The sequence below is a fragment of the Octopus bimaculoides genome, chromosome 28 (assembly GCF_046866305.1).
Source record: "Octopus bimaculoides isolate indiv1 chromosome 28, ASM4686630v1, whole genome shotgun sequence".
Lineage (NCBI taxonomy): Eukaryota > Metazoa > Mollusca > Cephalopoda > Octopoda > Octopodidae > Octopus > Octopus bimaculoides.
In genome coordinates, this window is record NC_142955.1 from 4813899 (window position 1) to 4836446 (window position 22548).

A 22548-nucleotide genomic window follows, 5' to 3' on the forward strand; every position below is an offset into this window, starting at 1 on the left:
AAGGGAGATGTTATTCTGCTTGTCTTTCAAAGTGCAGAGCTACAGGACAATTTTCTGATAGGGAAATGACTACAAACAGCATCATCATCATCATCTCTGGCTTACCCCAGGGCAGAATGTGAACGTTTACACAGACACACACATGCATGGTCCCTGTACTAGGGAGACTGTCACCTTCTTGACAATACTAAAAGGTCCTTTTCACTCTGTACAATATTCAGTCAATTGCTAACACCTTTACAGAGGGTACTGGGTGCATTTTATCATGGTACCCAAACTAGTGAGATTGCCTTCTGCTATCATTAGTTTCTGCTGTGTCTCTCCACTGAATACAATGTGACAAACAGGGTGGATAGCAGGTAGAGTGATGGTGGGAGCAAACTAGGATGTGTTTGGGGAAGGAGCCAAGTGTATGATAGTAGAAACAGAAAGATGGGGGTGAAGGGGTGGCAAAAGAGAAGGAATGTTGACTGCATTGAAAGAGAGAACAAGACTGTTTGTAGGCAGTATTTAGTACAAATATTTCCAGTGCCACCCTTTATAACAGAGAGTAAGGGAGAGAGAGAGAGAGAGAGAGAGGAGAGAGTGCGAGAGAGACAAGAGGGTAGACAGGTCTTCTCTGCAGGGTACAGAGAAGAGGAGAGATTCACTGTTATTGTTAGTTAGACAGGCTGCTGGTGGAGTGTGGTTGGATAATAGAGAGATGAGTGATAGAGAACTGATAAAAAGGTTAGATGGTATACCAAGAGGCAGTCTAGGCAACTTATGTAGACACAAATAGGGGATGGAATAGGCAAGAGACCGAAATGTAGACAGGTTATATCTACCAGACTCCATCACTAATTCTATTTCAACATTCAGTTCTACATGAATCTATGATTTAGAATATCTTCAAGTTGAATATATTAATATGACAAGACCAGGTTCCGTCCCTGATGCCATCATCGGTGGATTCAATAGAATTCCTTTATGTTGTTTTAAGTTTCTTAGATCACGTGTAATGAATGTGAGCAGGTGAGCCCCTGTAAAGATGGTCTTGTATGACTATTTATGAAGTTATCAATATTTGAAAGAACACTTCAGTTGAAGTAGAGATAGCTGAGTGGATGGATAAGTGAGGTATTCCTCATCTGTTTAATTACTGGATCCAGAACAAATGTGACACCTGTCTAACCCCATATAATTCCTGGAGATGTAATTTTGTTGTTTGTGCTTTTGTTATTTTAATTTAGATCAAACTGAAGAATATGGAAACTTCCGAAATATATTCCTGTATTTATCTTGATAATCAATTTACTCAAACTTCTTACCATGAATGTTCATCGGCAAACAGTAAGTTGATAAAAAGAAATTTCTCATATAATCTTATAAGAAACAATGAAATAGTTCTGTCTTGTTGCCTGTGTGGCTTTTACCAGATGTTATTGATAATAAAGAGAGGGAGCAGGATGAATTCTAAATGATCCATGCTGTTGATGTTACTTTCAACAGATAAATCTTCCTGGCACCAAATCCATTTTCCAAACCAAAGATCTAAAACTAAACACTACCTTCTGATAATCTACATTGAGATTCTGTCACATTTCCAATTATATTTCTCACCTTGGCAACGAGTACAGTGAAGAATTCCGAGTAGAGGTAGGGGTCCACCAAGGTTCAGTCCTCAGCCCCCTCCTATTTATCATAGTGCTACAGGCAATAACAAAGGAATTCAAGACAGGATGCCCCTGGGAGCTCCTCTATGCTTATGACCTTGCGCTAATTGCTGAGTTACTATCAAAACTAGAGGAGAAGTTTCAGGTGTGGAAGCAAGGGCTAGAATCAAAGGGCCTTAGGAAAGTATACAAAACACAAACCCCTTCATGTAGATGGCCCTGCTCGATCTGTAGAAAAGACGTAGGTAGAAACTCTATAAGATGTACCCAGTGCAAGCTATGGATACATAAGAGGTGCAGCAATATCAAAAGAAGGCTAACTAGGAAGTTAGTTTTTGTATGTGGCAGATGTTCAGGAGCAATTAACACTGAAAATGTGCAGAGAACAACTATCTAAGTGACCAAGTAAGCAGTGGGGGAGGGTGCGCTGAAAGTGTAGCTGCTAGAATAAGAATAGCCTGGGCAAAGTTCAGAGCACTTTTACCTCTACTGGTGACAAAGGGCCTCTCACTCAGAATAAAAGGCAGACTGTATGATGCATGTGTACGAACAGCCATGCTACATGGCAGTGAAACATGGGCCGTGACTACTGAGGACATGCGTAAGCTTACAAGGAATGAAGCCAGTGTGCTCTGATGGATGTGTAATGTCAGTGTGCATACTCGACAGAGTGTAAGTACCTTGAGAGAAAAGTTGAACCTAAGAAGCATCAGTTGTAGTGTGCAAGAGAGACGATTGCACTGGTATGGTCATATGACGAGAGTGGATGAGGATAGCTGTGTGAAAAAGTGCCACACCCTAGCGGTTGAGGCAACCTGTGGACGAGGTAGACCCAGGAAGACCTGGGATGAGGTGGTGAAGCATGATCTCCGAACATTAGGCCTCACCGAGGCAGAGGCAATGACTTTTGACAGAGACCTTTGGAAATATGCTATGTGTGAGAAGTCTTGGCATGCCAAGTGAGACAATAATCCGTGGCCTCTGCCAGGTGTGTAGCCAGCCCACTTATGCGTACCTTTCCTTCATTGGACACTAAACTCCGCTTGCGAAGACCTATTGAGGCAAGTGAAATCTAAATCAAACTAAATTCGATGACTGGCACCCATGCCAACATCGTCTCCTTCATTGGACACATAACTTGGCTTGTGAAGACCTGTTGGGGCAAGCGAAAGCAAAATCGTGATGGCACCTGTACCAGTGGAGCACTAATAGCACCATCTGAGTGTGATCATTGCCAGAGCAGCTGTCTGGCTTCCATGCCAGTGGCACATAAATAGCACCATTTGAGCGTGATTGTTACCAGCATCGCCTTTCCGGTACTTGTGCCGGTGGCACGTGAAAACACATTTGAGCGAGGTCATTGCCAGTACCGCTGGACTGGCTCCTGTGCAGGTGGCACGTAAAAAACACCATTTTGAGTGTGGCCATTGCCAGTACTGCCTGACTGGCCTTCGTGCCGGTGGCATGTAAAAGCACCCACTACACTCTCAGAGTGGTTGGCGTTAGGAAGGCATCCAGCTGTAGAAACTCTACCAGATCAGATTGGAGCCTTGTGCAGCCATCTGGTTTCACCAGTCCTCAGTCAAATCGTCCAACCCATGCTAGCATGGAAAGCGGACGTTAAACGATGATGATGATGATATATATCATTGCATTATATTGTATTATCACAACTGTCTAATAAGCAGTTGCTTGAAACTATAAGGAATGATTTCTTAAATTTCTATTTTTCAACTTTTTAAATGGGACTTTATTCAGCCTTTGGTATTCGAGGACTAACTTCTCCCTCCTTGTCTTCATTCTATTTGCTCTGTGTGTGTGTGTGTGTGTGGAGGTGGTTGTGTCTCATTGACTGGTAGCAGACTCTCTTTCTCCCATTCATTCTCTTTATTGAGCAACCTTTCATAGTGGCGTCTCCAAACCTCTCTCTTCGCAGCCTCATTTAGTGCAAGTGAGCCATTATCCATGCGGACACATTTCTCTCCTACGACATCACGATTCTCTCTCACACACTGTCTTGCAACACGAAATACCTCAAGTCTTTGGTCTTCACGGCGCAGAACATTGGCAAATTTTTTCTTATCTGCTTCCCCTCCAGCTAAATAAACCTGTCTCCTAGCTTCCCTTCAGGCATTCTGATACAATTCCCTGCTTCCACCGTTCTTCCAGTCCTCCAAGCCTCTTTCTTTTCTCTAATAGCCCTGTCAACAACATTGTTCCACCACCACATTATTTCGGGTCAGGAGGGGACTTTGCACCATCCACAGATCTGGTCAGTGGCTCTCAGCAGGTTGTCATGTAGAAACTTCCAATTGCCTTCCACCTTATGTGATGTTGTATCACCTTCTATATTGTCAAAGGCTTTGAGTAATACGTCTTGAAATCTCTGTCCATTCGCAGGATCTTTAAGCTTCCAGACCCTTCTCCTTCATGCTGGTCGTCTAATGGGCAACCACTTAGCCCTGATCCTGAAGTCACTAACTACTAGTATATGTTGTGGGGTACATTCTTCGCCTGGGAAGGTTTTGGCATTTATAAGCAGTCATCTTTCCCTTTATCTGGCGAGGATGTAGCCAATTTGGCTAGTGTGTCTGCCAGAACGGTAGGTGACTAGGTGACAGGCGGCTTTCCTGAAGTTAGTATTGCAAACCATAAGATCATGTGCATCGCAGAACTCCAACAGCCTGGTTCCCTCCTCATTGCAGGAGCCAAAACCATAGCCTCCATGTACGCCCCCTGTATGTTGTCCAACATGTCCATTGAAGTCACCAGCCACAAAGAGAAGGTCCCTGTCATTCGTCAATGAGGTAGTCTGCAAGAGGGTATCATAAAATCAGTCTTTCTGTCCATCGGGTAGCCCCAGCTGAGGGGCATAGGCCAAGATAATGGTTGCTAACCTATGATGAAGGACTAATCTAATCTTAAGTATTTTGTCGCAGACTCTGACTACCTCGATTACCTTATCCACCCATTTCTCTGCTAGAAGTATACCCACGCCCCCAACTTGTCTGTATTCCCTGCCCAGAAAATCTTGTACCTGTATTCTTTGCCTATGAGGAACCTTGCGGAACTCCTTCTCCTCCTTACTTGTGGAGGCAGCAGATATCGACGCATCTCCATTCAAGCATCTCAACAATCTCACCAGACCTACCTTTCAGTGTGCCGACGTTGAGTGTGCCAAGCTTGAGGGTGTGGAAGGTATGGGCCTGTGAGACCCTGGGGCGGGGGACAGCAGCATCATGTACCTGAAAAGAAAGCTCGCATTTGGCAGAATATGTGTGTGTGTGTGTGTGTATATATATATATATATATATATATATATACACATATATATATGTATGTATGTATAGATATGTATGTGTGTATATATATATATATATATACACACATCGTTATTAAAAATACATAAATCTGGAGAAGAACCACACTCCAAGAAAGATCAGTCTATTTTTCTATCTGGTGGAGGCCGGTTTATGGGGTTAGCCTGGGTTTCCTGTCAATAAATTGTTCCACTTTATGGCGTGTCATCAAATCTCAATGCCTGATAGCCTAAGACATCCAATGTATTTCCGTAGACATATGATGTCTGTGTTGTATTTGTATGGAAGTGGTTATACACCATTAGGTGTACTCCGCTTCCGTACATTAAATTTCTTGAAGAAACAACGGAACGCAGATTCTGAACTATCAACACAACAATATTTATTACAATAGAATTCAGCAGCACTTCGCCCTTTGGTTACTGAGACGCCGTCAATGAAGTTGCGTGGTTATTTGTGTAGCTCCAGAGTTGGAATGTTGGAGAGAGCTGCTACGACGTCTAGGTCCTTCGTCGGCCAGCGAGAAAGAGAATGAAAATCCGCGCGAAGCTTGGATATCGATGACTACGCATGCGCATGAAACTCTTTCCTGTATTCCTACCGGAACTAATCCCTGCGCATGCGTGGATAGAATCTCCGAAAATGTCGTCTGCTATAAAGGCGTCACTACATGGCTCCCCCTCGAGTGCCGAAAGCACGAAAATAGAAAATTTGGAGGGACGCCTGAGGCAAGATGGCCACCGAAACACCCACAAGATGTGGCACAAACACACAAAGAAAAATCAAAGAAATGATGTACACTTGTGAGATACATGCATGCAATGTACAAATGAATTGACAATGACAAAACAACCGTGATGACCACTGTCCAGGAAAACTGGAATCACGCGATGTAAAAGTCTGATTTTGTTTTTTGTTTTTTCCTGAAAGGAAAGAAAATATATGAGTGCACAAGTGTGTGTGTGAGAGAAAACACAGAACATAGTAAAAGTGTCTGTAGAGAAAAATCCAGTTCGTATAAGAGTTACACAAGATTTAGAATGTTCATACGCAGGAAGTTGCGGTCAAGGAGCAGAGCTGTAGTTGAGCGTCGGATGCTGGGACCTGTGTCACCTGGTACGGAATATTCTGGCTGGTTAGTTCTGGTCTGTTGATCGTGAGTGGAAACATCCACTCTAACAGGGTCGAGATAAAAACCGCGCTTGCTTGTGTACTTGGAGAAATCATGTTGACGCTGTTGGCGATGCTGGTAGTACGTAGAGTCGTGTTGCTGCTGGCGACGTCGGGGGCGATGCTTGTAGTTCGTAGTTGAACGATGGTTTTGTTGATATCGTCGCTGGGAAACTGGCTGGTTGGTTGGTGCTGTGTTACGCGTGTGTTTGCGATGGTGTATGCATTGGTAAAGATGTTGACAGTGGTGTGTGTGGTGTTTGAAAAAACGGGCACGTCGTACACGAAAGTTGAGGGTTTGTCAAGGTAAGCTTTTTCAGACGGTCGACAGACACAATCTCTGTACGACCATTAGCGTCGACCTTGAAGAAATTCAACCCAAGACTGCGGGTTGGGCGAGGCGTGTAAGGCAGCCTTAAGTTGCCTATGAAATCGCTCAACCATCCCATTAGAAGTGGGATGGTAGCTGGTGGTGCGTATCAGGAGAGAGAATCTTGAGAAGTACCGTTGAGTGGCATTGCTTGAAAATACTGTCATGAATTCGGAGCTGCGAGCGAAAATGACCGAAAGATCCCGTGCAAATGAAGATAAGCCAGAACTCTTCCATTCTCCGGCCGAGAGAAACGGAGAGGTGACGAAAAATGCTGAACTGGGAACAAGTAAGCATCAAGAAATGTTATGTACTCACTGAAATGTAACTGCATTTTACTACTATTTTCAGCAAGTAGAGGACGCTGTGTAAGAATGAATTGACGTCTCGTGAAACATGTAGGAAACAGCTCAAAAAGTTGTTAGGATGAAATAACCGTGAAGTTTTTTGTGTGAAAAACCACAAAGGTCTCAGCCGCAAAGAAGTCTTTGGTTATAGGCTCTGGAAGTCATTGACAAAATGAAAAACTTTAACGTAGGAAAATTGGCTTAGCTTTTCACTTGTGATGGATGAGAATGTAGAGGCAATCCTGAAGTTGAACGTCGCGAAGCATACGAATTCAATGGCTGTTGAAACGAGGTCTGTAGATCTTTTAGCTCGGGGTACCAATTTGCAAAGTACCGTGTGATGACCAAGAGAAAGTCCTGCAGCTGTGGAATAAGCTGATGCGAGTGAGTGTGTGTGCATTCTCTATCTGTGACGAGCATGTTGAGAGACAGGCGACGGGTCGTGTAGTATTATCGGTCGGTAGTTCAGATTTTCGGCTGCAGTTGTTCTTTATTCGGGGTCACCAATTGTAGGGAATTGGTTGAACCGAATCACGTCGGGGGTCACCAATTGTCGGGAAGTGGTTATACACCATTAGGTGTACTCCGCTTCCGTACATTAAATTTCTTGAAGAAACAACGGAAAGCAGATTCTGAACTATCAACACAACAATATTTATTACAATAGAATTCAGCAGCACTTCGCCCTTTGGTTACTAAGACGCCGTCAATGAAGTTGCGTGGTTATTTGTGTAGCCTCAGAGTTGGAATGTTGGAGAGAGGCTGCGACGACGTCTAGGCCCTTCGTCGGCCAGCGAGAAAGAGAATGAAAAACCGCACGAGGCTTGGATATCGATGACTACGCATGCGCATGAGACTCTTCCTGTATTCTTACCGGAACTAGTCCCTGCGCATGCGTGGATAGAAACTCCGAAAATGTCGTCTGCTATAAAGGCGTCACTACATATTTATTGTTGGTATTGCTGCTGCTGTGTTGTTATCGCTGCTGTTGTTGATGTTGATGATGTTGGAGCTGGGGCCACCAGTGGTGTTGGTTGCATCGGCAATGTTGGTAATTTTACCAGCTTTTTGATGTTGATATCAATGCCGCTGGTGTTGCTGCTGCCGCTGGTGTTGCTGCTGCCGCTGGTGTTGCTGCTGCCGCTGGTGTTGCTGCTGCCGCTGGTGTTGCTGCTGCCGCTGGTGTTGCTGCTGACACCGTTGTCAACGCTGCTGGAGCGGAGGCTGTTGGTTTTGATGGTGTTGGAGGTAGTGGTGGTATTGGTGATGCTATTGCCGTTACTGCTGCTACAGTCGGGGGTTGCAAGGCCTGCCAGTGTGGCTGTTGTCAGGTCTGCTACTGTGCACATCAGTGGCTTCCTACGGGCAAATGTTGTGGATCCTGCATGAACAATCTGCTTCTTCATGTGACTTAGGAACGCTAACTAGGATGCTCTTAATATTGGGGTCACAGCTAAATGAGACCCTAACATTATGCCTGTTGAGATTTTCGGGCCATGGTTACATTTTAGGAAATTTCTGCTGGCCTTTTGGGAATCGAAAGTTGATAGCTAGTGAGGGAGGGAGATAATCCCCTATTTTTTACCCTCATCGCTGATTGATGGCGGCACGGCCAGAAGTCGATAGCCACCAGCAAAGGGAGATAATCCCCTTGTTTACTTTTGCATTTTGTATTGAGATTCTTTCCCCTCCATATTTTAAACTGGTCTTAGGCCATCAGACATTGGGGTCTGACGAGATGTCATAAAGTTGAACCTTTTATGGACGGGAAACTCAGGGTAACCCCATAAACCAGCCTTCACCAGATAAAATATATATATATATATATATATATATATATATATATATATATCATCATCATCATCATCGTTTAACGTCCGCTTTCCATGCTAGCATGGGTTGGACGATTTGACTGAGGACTGGTGAAACCGGATGGCAACACCAGGCTCCAATCTAATTTGGCAGAGTTTCTACAGCTGGATGCCCTTCCTAACGCCAACCACTCAGAGAGTGTAGTGGGTGCTTTTACGCACGAAAACGGCCACGCTCGAAATGGTGTCTTTTATGTGCCACCCGCACAAGCCAGTCCAGGGGCACTGGCAACGATCTCGCTCGAAAATCCTACGGGAGCCAGTCAGGCGGTACTGGCAACGGCCACGCTCAAAATGGTGCATCTCATGTGCCACCCGCACAAGAGCCAGTCCAGGGGCACTGGCAACGATCTTACTTGGCTTGCCGGGTCTTCTTAACCCTAACCCTAACCCTAACCCTAACCCTTTCCAAAGGTCTCGGTCAGTAGTCATCGCCTCGGTGAGGCCCAATGTACGAAGGTCTTGCCTCACCACCTCAGCCCAGGTCTTCCTGGGCCTACCTCTTCCGCGGGTTCCCTCAACTGTTAGGGTGTGGCACTTTTTCACGCAACTATCCTCATCCATTCTCACCACATGTCCATACCAGCGCAATCGTCTCTCTTGCACACCACAACTGATGCTTCTAATGTTCAGCTTTTCTCTCAAGATACTTACACTCTGACGGGTATTCACATTGACATTACACATCCAACGGAGCATACTGGCTTCATTCCTTGCGAGCTTACGTATGTCCTCAGCAGTTACAGCCCATGTTTCACTGCCATGTAGCATGGCATTTACAATGTATACATGTGTATTGTGTTTAGATGTGTGTTTTGCCATTGTCTTGGCCTTACTCGATGCCTAGTGTCACCATCACACAAATGGTACCTGTCTTCCATGCAAACATGGTCACTTCTAAAGAAATATTACCTTGCTGAGAAACAGAGGATGGTTTGGTGATAAAAGGGTGGCAGGCTGTAAAAAGTCTGCCTCAATAAATTTTGTCTGACCTTTGCAAGCATGGAATAATGGACATGAAAATTATGAGGACGATGGTGATGATGAAGATGTAGATGGTGATGATGATGATGATGGTAATGTTCCATTTCAGAATTTGTTTATTCTTTTTTGGCATTGATGGAATGGATATTGAAATGGATATTGAAATGTAGGAGGGAATTGTAGAGAAATATTGGACATAGTGATTAAGTAATTCTTACCACTGCATTAATATTAAACACTCTGACATGAAACGAGAGTGTTTGTTGTGAAAAAAATGAATTAGATACAAACAGATTTATGTCTGATTCATGACAAAAAAACTGTATAAAAAGTTATATTTTCTTGAGAGAAAATGTGTGAAGAATTCAAATGGAAATGGTTATTCAGATTTTGAGGTCTTTTCAAAAACGATTGCAATGTTATACACTAGTTTTCTTTATGTAACTAGGATTGTGCCCTATAATGGCCAGACTGACTGAAATTGTTAATAGAATACTTGAGAAGAGAATAATAGAATAACATTTACTGTATAAAAATTTTTAAGGTCTTTTGAAAATAAATTGGTAAATATTTTTCTTTCTCAAAACTATTTGTCAGGCACCCAAGTCACATTGTGGGACATAGAAATCTGTAGTTTTATGATGAGCACAAGGTATTTGAAACGGATGTATCTGAACAGGAAAAGGCTTCAACTAATAATACAGCCAAAGAAAGAATTCTGCTACAAAAGTGAAGTTGAATTGGACAATGGAGACAAACCAAAAACTGATAGATCTCTTATACGATTGCAAAGTTTGAAGGTAAGTAAATTAAAATAAATACACACTCACATAGAAATGGACACACTCACACACACACACATACATGCACACACACATACAGGCAGACATACACATACACAAATATGCACACACATACACATATGCTTCTACAATTGTGTTATGAAAAATTATACTTTTCAAAAAATACTGACACAGGTATTTAATAAGCACATAAAAAGCACCATCCAAACGTGGTCGATTCCAGGATCGCCTGACTGGTTTCCGTGCAGGTGGCACGTAAAAAGCTCCAACTGAACGTGGCCAATGCCAGTGCCCCATGACAGTCTATTGTGCTGGTGGCATGTAAAAAGCATCCAAACAAGGCGAATCCCAGTGCCCCTTAAGTGGCCCCCGTGTCGGTGGCACGTATAAAGCACTATCCAAATGTCATCAATGCCATGATGATGTGGTAGTGGAACAGGGAAGTAGACAGAGCAATACAAATGAAGAGATAGATAGCCTTGGAAGATTTGGAAAAAATGGGGGCAGCAGAGAAGTTTACCAGGTATCCAGAAGAGAAGCTAGGAGACAGATCTACTGAGGGGAGGAATTGAGGTTTGCCAATGTTCTATAGAGTGAGAATCAATGGCATGAAGTGTTCAAGATGGCAAGGCAGTGTGGATGAAATTACTGGACCAGGTTATAAAAGTCATTGAAAGAGTCATAGGTTAAGAATTTGCTTGTAGCAGATAAGCAGGAGTAAAAAAAAAAAAAAAAGAAAAGAAAAGAAATAAATACCTAGAATGCTCTGGTGGCTCCCTAGAAAGAGTAGATAGTCTTTGTTACCTAAAGTGACCTAATGAGCAGTGGAGGAGGATGTTCTGAAAGTTTAGCTGCTGGCATCAGAACCTTTAGCCTTATAACAATTGACTATAATGCTGTTATGCAAGTCATTGAATAGGATAACATGCTAGATAACCTGATTAACTATATGGACGGTTAGGGTGTATCCTTATCCACCAGATATTTTAAGCATCTCTGAGTGAAAAGCAGAGTGTACAATGCCTACATACAAACAGCAATGCTACATGGTTGTGAAACTTGAGCTATAAATGAAGAGTACATGTGAAGGCGAGAAAGAAATGTAACCAACATGCTTCAATGGATGTACAACATCAATGTGTGTGTATGGCAAGGTACAAAATGTGCTAAGAGAAAAATTGGGCAAAAGAGGCATCATATGTTGTGTACAAGACAGAAGATTGTGCTAGTATTGTCACGTGATGCAGATGGATGAAGATAGCTGTGTAACGAATTGCCAATCAATAAATGTGGAAGGAGCATGTGGAAAAGGGAGATCAAGGAAGACATGGGATAAAGTGATGAAGACTGACCTCAAGATGTTAAGCCTCTCAGAGGAGATGGGGTGGGGGTCATATACTGTGCTTGAAAAGACCCATTCATCTCAGTAAAATTGCAGTTGTGTCAAACTTTCCCCTGCATCTCATCTTCTGCAGTACCCTTTCTTTCATCACAGTACCCTATTTTATTCTTTTACTTCCCCTCTGCTGAATTGATATTCTCTGCATCAAACTGATTCCCTATCAATAATCGATTCTCTCACCATTCTTGCTTTAGCACACTCAAATATTTCACTTTGCTGTTCTGTTCCTTTATTCTATTCTGCCTTTCATATTCGTTTTCTATCTTCACCTCACATCTCTCTCTCTCTCTCTCTCTCTCTTTCCACATGGGCAAACCATGTATTCACCTTCAGTAAGATACCTGCTCCAGTTCCTTTATCTTATTTTCTTATCCTTCACTCAGTTGAGGGGTTTTGTCTTTTCGATACTTAAGAGAGACGATTGCACTGATATGGTCACTTGGCGAGAATGGATGAGGATAGCTGTGTGAAAAAGTACCACAGTCTGTGCCTTCCCAACAAGCTTCCCCACAACAGCTGTCAACCTTTTCGCTAGCAACTTGGCCAAAATCTTTAACTCTAGTTTGAGTAGAGTTATGGGCCGATAGTCAAGAATTGGCTCTTTTCAGACTTGCTTTGCCACTAGTATTTATGTTTTTGTCATCCAAATAATTGGATGATTTAGCAATTCGTTAATGTGTGTATATAAAATTTATATAAACAGCAGTTTGTAATGTTTCACCAAAAAGGAGAATTATAAATGTCACTAAATGTGACTAGGGTGTTAGGAAACACCTGCACTATGTAACTTCATTTCCATGTCATTTCCAAATTTCTGTGAGAGTGAATTGTGCCATGGTGCTGTTTTTCTCACAGACACTTCCCAACTGACCCTACTATACTGTGTAGTTGACAAAATCAAAAACAAACAATGTGAATGCGTGAAATTAAAAAATTAAAAATATAAAATGGCAACAATTTATTCATCGCACCCTGTATATATATATATATATATATATATATATATATATATATATATATATATATATATATATATATACATTTGATCAGCTGGCTTTATTTGCATTAATATTTGAATATACAATTGCATTATATAATTTTGAGCACAGGTATTAATACAAACATGCATGCTTATTTCTTGCACACTAAAATTAATGCTACATCAAGAAGTTTGTGAAACATCTGTAATGCTAGAAAAATCACATGGCTAAATAAACCTATAATTATTTCTCCTACTGTTTGATTTCATGTTTTTAAATAGTCTCACAGAATAATTTTATCACACAGATTTTCTGAATTTTCAGTTACACAAACACTTTACATTACACAACTTGTAATTGATTATTATGTGGAGTGGTAGCCAAAACCACAAGAGCAGCTTACTATGATACCAACAAGATTCAACTGAGTCTGTAACCAGATTATTTGCCAACAACTTGCAAATACAAACACTACCAGTTGAGAGCTATGCATACCAGACCCTAGCAGGCTTATGGGATCATCAGGAAAGAATGTACCCTTATTTCAAGGTCTTACTTTTGATGCCCTTATTGTGCACTGGCCCACCTCACTGAGATGAGGCCCCACTTGCTGGATCAACTGGTTACTAGGCTTCACTCAATGTTCTAGATATTGCTTATCATCTTTCTTTTAGCTGAATTTAGTGGCTTGTCTTCAATAATGTGTTCTGGATAGCTCTCAGGATGGTATTTGCCCTAATATATATCATCATCATCATCGTCATTTAACGTCCACTTTCCTTGCTGGCATGGGTTGGACGGTTTGACTGAGAACTGGCATGCAAGAAGGCTGCACCATGCTCCAATCTGATCTGGCAAAGTTTCTACTGCTGGATGCCCTTCCCAATAGAAACCACTCTGAGTGTGTAGTGGGTGCTTTTACGTGCCACTAGCATGAGCGCCAGTCAGGCGGTACTGGCATTGACCACACTCAAATTGTGCTTTTTATGTGCCATCAGCACAGGAGTCAATCAGGCGACACTGGCAACGATTGTGCTTGAATAGTGCTTTTAATGTGCTACTGACATAGGTGCCAATCAGGCGGGACTGTCATCGGCCACAACAACAATTTTACTTTCCTCAACATGTCCTCACAAGCACAGTTTATTGCCCAATAATTGAAGGGTGCTGTTAAATGGGCTGGTTACGCTGCACTAGCATAGGCCACAGTTACGGTCGCACTTGGCTTGCAGGGTCTTCTCAAGCACAGCATATCTCCAAAGGTCTCGGTCACTTGTCATTGCCTCAGTGAGGCCCAATGTTTGATGGTCGTGCTTCACCTCCTCATTCCAGGTCTTTTTGGGTCTACCTCTTCCACAGGTTCCCTCTACTGTTAAGGTGTGACACTTTTTCACACAGCTGTCCTCCTTCATTTGCAACACATGACCATACCAGCACAGTTGTGTGTCTTGCACACCACTTCTGATGCTTCTTATGCCTAACTTTTCTCTCAGGGCACTTACACTGTCATGTATGCACACTGACATTACACATCCAACAGAGCATACTGGCTTCATTCCTTGCAAGCTTACGCATGTCTTTAGCAGTTACTGTCCATGTTTCACTGCCATGTAGCATGGCTGTTTGCACACATGCATCATACAGTCTACCTTTTACTCTGAGCAAGAGGCCCTTTGTCACCAGCAGAGGTAGGAGCTCTCTGAACTTTACCCAGGCTATTCTTATTCTAGCAGCTACACTTTCAGAGCATCTACCCCTGCTACTGACTTGGTCCCCTACGTAACAGAAGCTATCAACTACTTGTAGTTTTTCCCCCTGGAATGTGACAAAAGCTGTTTTCTGTGCAGACAGAAATATTGGGATATATGCATTTATTTATTTACCATAGGCTTATGCCTGTTTCAGAAATGCATTTGGCTGTGTTCCTGGTTTGATCAAATCAATCGATTGATCAACAGAAAATATAGAGAACCACTACCCAAACCTAGCTTCTTCAGAACTGAAACAAACCCATTCCCAAAGAAAAAGAAAATGGTAAAAAAACAGAAAGGATTTGGTCAGTGTGACATTGTTATAGAATTAGATCATCTCTTTTAAGCCATCACCCTTGAGCCATTGTTCACTTTTGCCATGGGTGAAAAGCATTGACATCCAGTAAAGAAATTTGATACCCTACTACCTTCTATTAATCAGTGGCAGACTGTTGGCAGTTACTACAAATATACAAACCAAAAGGCAGCTACACAACTATGAATTATTTTATATTTGAAATACGAAAATCTATTTATTTGCCACAAATTCATATGAATATAAACAGTCAACTGTAAAACTAGTAATCAGTTAAAACTAGTAATCAGGCATCATATATAAACTATTGTATTTGAAATGAAGTATCAATAAAATTAAGACGCCAATAGAATACTAAATTATAAGAGTAAGGCACCATTGGTTAAGCTGCAATAGTGTGGTTAAGATATAATTCTTAAAGAGGGAAATAGAGTAAATGATGCAAGTACAAAGTGAAGAAGATGAAACAAAAACAGAATAAAAATCAAAATGGAAATATAAAGAGATATCGGGAAAATAAAATGGATATCTTCTTGTACGCATGATAAATAGAGAGAAGGAAAAATGAATAGAAACCTTCTGTAACTCAAGCAATTAAGAAATTGGACAATTAGCATGAATTTTAAAAAATGATATTATCTCTAAACTGTTAGACTAGGAAGGTATTCAGGTGTTACTATATACAGGTGTTCAAATGGTTAATTATCCAGGGAATTGTCTAAAGGTTTTGTTAAAAAAATGTTTACACCTTACTACTAGTTGCTGTCTTTTATTCAGAATATTATAGTTTGATATAAGGATTAACAATGACTCTTCTAGGCAAAGTTCACATCTAGTTTTCCTTATGTTGTAAGGTGGTGCACTGCTCAATATTAACCATTCAATATTATACTTTGTTTTGTTATCTTTTAGCTCCCAGATTAGCCAGCTTAATGAGGCTGAGTTTTCCTTATTCCTATGGTTAAATAATGAGATGTGGCTATAATATTAAGATTTTAATTTGATTACAAAACAGATTGTTATCATCATCATCATCATCGTTTAACGTCCGTTTCCATGCTGGCATGGGTTGGACAGTTTGACTGGGGACTGGTGAGCCAGATGGCTGCACAGGAGTCTGCTGTCAGCAGTCTCACAGGGTTCCTTTCTGCACAGTGTAAGTTTTGATAATTGGTTGTTAATTATCATGGGAAACATTCAACATCCAAGTATCAATCTCAAAATCCTAGCTGGTCCCAGCAGAGCAGTTCTTTGGAATTATAAAATTTCAAAAGAGAGAAATGAAGAAAATGGATACCAAGACCAGAAAAATGTTGACAATACATGGAGTTTTCCACCCCAAGAGTAACACCGAAAGGGTTGGAGAGGTTTGATCAGTTGCCAAGACTGTATCAAAGCAGAGGAAAACAGCCTAGGTTGGTATATAAAAAATGCTGTGGAGCCACTGTTGAAACATAGGAAGAAGGCTGGCGTCAACAACACTGAAAATTGTGTAACTAAAGAGAAATTTGAATAAGAAATGAACAAAACAAAAGAAAAAGCATGGAAGGAAAAGAAAATGTATGGTCAGTTTGCAAGAGATGTGAATGCCAAGACAGATACAGAGGACCAATGGCTATGGCTGAGGACGAATAACCTGGAGAGAGAGAGAGACACACAAGCACTCATATGCACATCTCACGAACAAGCATTAAGGACCAATTATATCATCATCATCATCATCGTTTAACATCCGTTTTCCATGCCGGCATGGGTTGATGGTTTGACTGAGGTCTGGAGAGCCAGTGACTGCACCAGCCTTCAGTCTGATCTGGCAAAGTTTCTACAGCTGGATGCCCTTCCTAATGCCAACCACTCTGAGAGTGTAGTGGGTGCTTTTTACATGCCACCGGCACAGGAGCCAGTCAAGTGAGCCTGGCATCGATCACATTCGGATAGTGCTTTTTACGTGCCACCGGCTTAGGGGCCAGTTGGGGTACTGGCATTGGCCATGTTTGGATGGCACTTTTTACATGCCACCAGCACAGGGGCTGGTCAGGCAGTCCTGGCATTGATCACTTCCAGATAGTGCTTTTTACATGCTACTGGCATGGGAGCCAGTCATGGGGTACTGGCATCAGCCACGTCCAGATAGAATCTATTAACTACTTCTAGTTTCTTCCCCTGGTATGTGATAGAATCTGTTTCCTGTACATCTTCAGTATTTATTGCCCCTGTACATCTCCCACACATGGAAACTATCTTCCCGGTTAACCTTCCTTTGATATTGCTGCACCTTTTAGGTGTCCATAGCTTACACTGAGTACATCGTATGGAGTTTCTACCCATGCCTTTTCTACAGATCAAGCAGGGCCATCTACTTAAAGGGGTTTGTGATTTGACAGCCTTCCTACTTATTAAGACTTTGGTTTTTGCTAAGTAAACTCTAAGGCCTTTCAATTCTAGACCTTGCTGCCACACTCTAAACTTCATCTCTAGTTCTGGCAGTGACTTGGCTATTAGTGCAAGGTCTTCAGCATAGAGGAGCTCTCAGGGGCAGCCTGTCTTGAATTCCTCTGTTATTGCCAGGAGGACTATAATAAGAGGGGGCTGAGGACTGATCCTTGGTGAACGCCTACTTCTACTTGGAATTCTTCACCATTCTCCTTCTTGACCCTCACCTTACTGAAAGCATCCCTGTACAGGGCTTGTACAGCTCTTAGCAACCATTCGTGTATCCCCAGTTTTTGCATTGACCACCAGCTAAGGGATCGGGGGACCCTTTCAAAGGCTTTCTGAAAGTCAACAAAAGCTGAGTACAGACATTTATCTTTAGCTAGATATTTCTCCTGCAGTTGCCTTACCAGAAATATAGCATCAGTAGTGCTTCTGTCTGGCACAAAACCAAACTGTGTCTCATCCAGGCTAACTGTCTCCCTAATTATTTGGGCTATGACCCTTTCTGTAACTTTCATCACCTGACCCAGTAATTTGAGAACCCGTAGTTATTTCTATCTAAAGCATCACATTTACCCTTGTAGCATTTGACTATGGTGCTGCTACACTAGTCATTGGATATAACTCCTTCATGAACTGCCTGATTTATGATGTGGATGACAGGACCATAACCCACACTGCCCAATATTTTAAGCATCTCGGCGGTGATTCCTGATGGGCCAGCTGCTTTCCCTGTCTTCATATCTTTAATTGCTTTATCTACCAGGGTACTGTTGATTTAGGTAGCTGGTCCCTCAATTGAGTCAACCTTTGGCAGACTCTCCTCCTCCCATTCATTCTCCACATTCAGCAGTCTTCCATAATGGCATCTCCAAGCCTCTTTCTTTGCAGAATCATTAAACACAAGGGCACCATCATCCATGCGGACACATTTCTTCGTATGACATCATGATTTTCTCTCACACACTTTGGAAGTAATCCAAAATACTTCAGTTCTTTGGTCCTCACATTGCTGAACATTGGCAAACTTCTTCTTCTCTGCTACTCCCTTGGCTATATATACCTGTCTTCTACCTTCCCTTTTGGCTATCTAATACATTCTCCTGCTACTCCCACTCTTCCACGCCATCCAAACCAGTCTCTTTGCTCTGATGGCCCTGTCTACAGTATTGTTCCACCAGCATGTTACCCTAGGTCTGGAAGGGACTTTGCACCAGCAACAGATTTGGTCTGTGGCACTCAGCAAGCTGTCTCACAGGAATTCCCAGCTGCCTTCTATGTCACCGGACTGTAGCTCCTCCTCCCTATCATCAAATTTCTTTGTATTTAAGAGCAACCATGCATCTCACTGTCTGGTGAGAATGAAATCGATCTGGCTAGCAGAATCACCTGATTGATAGGTTATCAGGTGGCTGGCTGGCTTCCGGAAGTTGGTGTTGCAGATCAGTAGATTATTTGCATCACAGAACTCCAGGATCCAATTTCCTTCTTCATTTCTGGTACCAACTCGATGGCCCCTATGTACAACGTAGAAGACCCCACGTTGCTGTCCAACATGCCCATTCAAATCTCCAGCCACAAAGATGAGATTATTGTCACTCGTCTTTGAGGTAGCCTGCTGAAGAATATCGTAAAATTGATCCTGCTTGTAGGGAGTAGGCAGAGATAATTGTAGCTATACCATTCTGCAAGACTGGCCTGAGTTTTAAGTACTCTATCGCACACCCTCACTACCTCTATGACCTTTTTCACCCATTTCTTTGCAAGGAGTATGCCCACACCCCCTATTCCGTCACTATTACCTTCCCAGAAGATTTTATACCTATGTACCTTGCCTGTGAGGACCCTGGCTGAAGCTCCTATCCACCTTACCTCTTGTATGCAACATACATCAACATGTCTCCATTCAAGCATCTCTACAATCTCACTAGCCCTACCTTTCAATGTACCTAAATTTACTGTGCCAACTCTGAAAACTGGGAAAGCAATGTGGATGGTAACACAGGAAGGAGAGATGTTATTCAGCACCTGAAAAGAAGGTTCCTATAATCGTTTGGTAACAGTCGTCATGATAGCTACTGTCATTCAAACATGTTAGAATTGTTAAGATTGTTGCCTCTACAGGAGGATGAGAGTTAAGAATCATTGTATATGAAAGGGTTTGAGCCATTGTAAATATAAGCATTATGAGCATTGTGGGTGAAAGCATTACTGATGCCGCATATATAAATGTAAAAAAAAAAGTGGGTAAGTGGGGTGCTATCTCGTTTAGTTAACCTAGAGAGAAAGGAAAGGGTGGCAAGATTACCAGTATAAGGGGAGAGAGGGGAAGGGCAATTGGATGTCAGGTAAGAGAAAGGTCTCCAGTATTGATGGTGGGGTGGGAAAGGGTGGGCACAACCACGACACGACAGAGCAGACAAGTAAGAATTCTTAAAGAGGAAAGTATGAAATACGTATATACATGTAGCCAAGAAACAAGGTTAGTCATTTTAGGAGCAGAACAGACAAGAAAGAATTATTTTAGAGAATAGATGAGTTTGATAGAATGAGGCAATTATTAAAAAAAACAAGAGAAATTCTTAGCTGTGCATATATTCGAGTGTCATCAAACAACCAAACATATGGAATAAACTAACGAAAGTCTGAGAGAGAGGGAGGAACAGGTGTGGAGGTGACAGCCAGAAATGGATGAAGATGGCAGACTTTGCCCTAAGCTGGTAAAAGAAATAGCAGCTTCTTTTGTTTGTTTAATTTTATAAGTTGTTTTCTCTTTTTTCCCACTTATTTTTTTAATCTTTAAATACTCTCCTTCAAACACTCATATGTCAAATTCTTTGGGAGTAACCAGCATTATTATTATCATCGTCATTATCATTATCATCATTATTATTATTATTATTATTATTATTATTATTATTATTGCTACAATTTTTGGTACTGTTCAGGCATTGTTAAGCATGAACTGTCTAAGTTGATGGGCATTGTAGGCCCATCACCATCCTCCTCCTCCTCCTCATCACCATGAAACTATTTTTAAATACTGCACTGATGTTATTCAGCTTCTTTGTTGTTGAATATACAAACTTAACTGAATTGTTATTAAACAATTTTCCATATGGGCTTGGTGGTTAGAACTGGTTTTCTAAGGCCATGAAGAATTGTCTCAGGATATTGGTGGTGATTTGGAATCTGAACGCTGCATTATATTAGACTGCTTGCTTTAATTTATCACTCTGTTTCTTAGAATTACTACATTTTTCGCTATTCCTCTTTATGCTTTTGTCGTGGCTAGTCAGCTTGTATTAAAAATAATCTTATGTGGGCGATTATCACACACCACGCTTCTTATCTTCCACCTCTTGCTGGTGATTAACATTATGCCTAATGTATTTGGGAGGTTGTGAAGATTTATCAGTCAATTAACTTGAACTAATGTTACTCGGATGTCTCTTACTTTTATGTCTGTTTCCCATATCTTTCTTTCTGTTGGTTAAGGGTGTTTCTGTGTCTATTGTCCCAACTACACCACCCATGGTTAAATTTCATATTATATTTCTCACAACTAGCTCTGGTATTTATTATCCTGTTATTATCCTTGACTGAATCACTATTTGGGATGTATTTAATTTCTACTTTGTAACCTACTTCAGCTGCAGCTAGGTTATATCTCCCATGTTGTTTAAAAATTTCTTTGCTGGTTAAAAGCATAGAAATTCTAATTGAGACCGCCTTAATTATAGAGTTTATAATGCATTTTAGATGATTTGAGTTGTGGCTTATGTACTTCAGGTTGTCACTGGGTTTGCGATATGGGTGATGCAGTTCAGTAATAAGGTCAAGGGTAATATCTAAAAGCTTTTTTTACCTTACTATGTTCCCTCTCTACAGAGATAGAAAATCCAAATCTATTTAAAAATTGTAAAAGATTTTACTTATACTGTTCAACGTTATTTTTGCTACAATTATAGATAGTGAATAATGAATGCTTCATCCCAGTATAATCCTTCTCACAATTTCAGGAAACTCTCCATTTAGATCCTTTAAAATATATATTTTTACAAAATCTGTCAACTGTGCAGAATTACTTGCTCCCACAGTGATATCGAAATTATTTAGATGTATCCTTCCTAGTCGAATATTTTCCCTTGTATTTATTAATTGTTTTACTAGCTTCTAATATGATGTCAATTTCATTCCAAGATAGTCTAGAGTTTTGCCTTGCAAAAATGAGTGCCTTATTTCATAGAACATGGTCGATGGATGCATAGCAGTTAGTGATATCTATTTGAAGGAATCTAGTAGTTTTCTTATTCTAAATATCCTTAAAACATGCCAGGAGACCCCAAAAGAATTTGTTTATACATCCCATTTCATTATTTCCCTGAGCATGTGTAAATGTCTGTGTATTATTAATTTACTTAATCTCTCAAAGTCTGAAATGGCTGTGGGGCATATGAGAATGGCTGTGGGATTAGGTGTAAAGTTTGGCCCAAAGTCTTTTAACCTGAAACAGTTTATAACATTTGGCTCTGCCTTCTGTGTGTATGTGTGTGTATGTGTGTGTAGTGAAGGCAGGTGGCTAGTGGTTAGAATATTCACCACCACTGTCATCATCGCCACCACCTTCATCGCTACCACCAGTACCACTTTCACCACAACCATCACCTTCACCACCACCACCACCATCAGCACTGCCACCACCATCACCCTCCATCACCACCACCACTACCACCATCATCACCACCACCAATACCATCTTCACCATCACCACCACCACCCTCATTACTGTCATTATCACCATCACCATCATCATCTTCATCCTCATGAAAGTATTTTTAAATCCTTCACCAATGTTATTCTGTTTTAGGTAATTGTTCAAAGTCATGATCTTCAAGAAGGATATGGTGCTCTCTGCCAAAGACATTGTTATCGACTCCACTTAACAAAATGTAAGATTTTGCTTCTGAACTGTTCTTTATTGTTTGCTTTTTTTACTGTTTTTTTCTCTTTGAAATTCCTCAAGGAATTGTTTTCTTTAAAACAACTCCAACACCTTACAAAATGCACTGCAGCCTGACTAACAAGCTGATAGAGATTTTATTTTGTTAATTATATAAATTATAATGAATTAAAATCCATT

At 41.3% G+C, this 22548-nt stretch overlaps 1 protein-coding gene across 3 annotated transcripts in view; it reads left to right on the forward strand.

Annotated features, from left to right (window-relative positions):
- LOC106879029 (uncharacterized) overlaps positions 1-22548 on the forward strand; it is a 118965-nt gene that overhangs the window by 61849 nt on the left and 34568 nt on the right. For all 3 annotated transcript variants that reach the window (XM_089343868.1, XM_089343869.1, XM_089343867.1), the window contains 3 exons: positions 1233-1332; positions 10315-10517; positions 22276-22357. In XM_089343868.1, coding sequence (XP_089199994.1) covers positions 1233-1332; positions 10315-10517; positions 22276-22357 — 385 coding nt within the window. The remainder of the gene's footprint in view (positions 1-1232; positions 1333-10314; positions 10518-22275; positions 22358-22548) is intronic.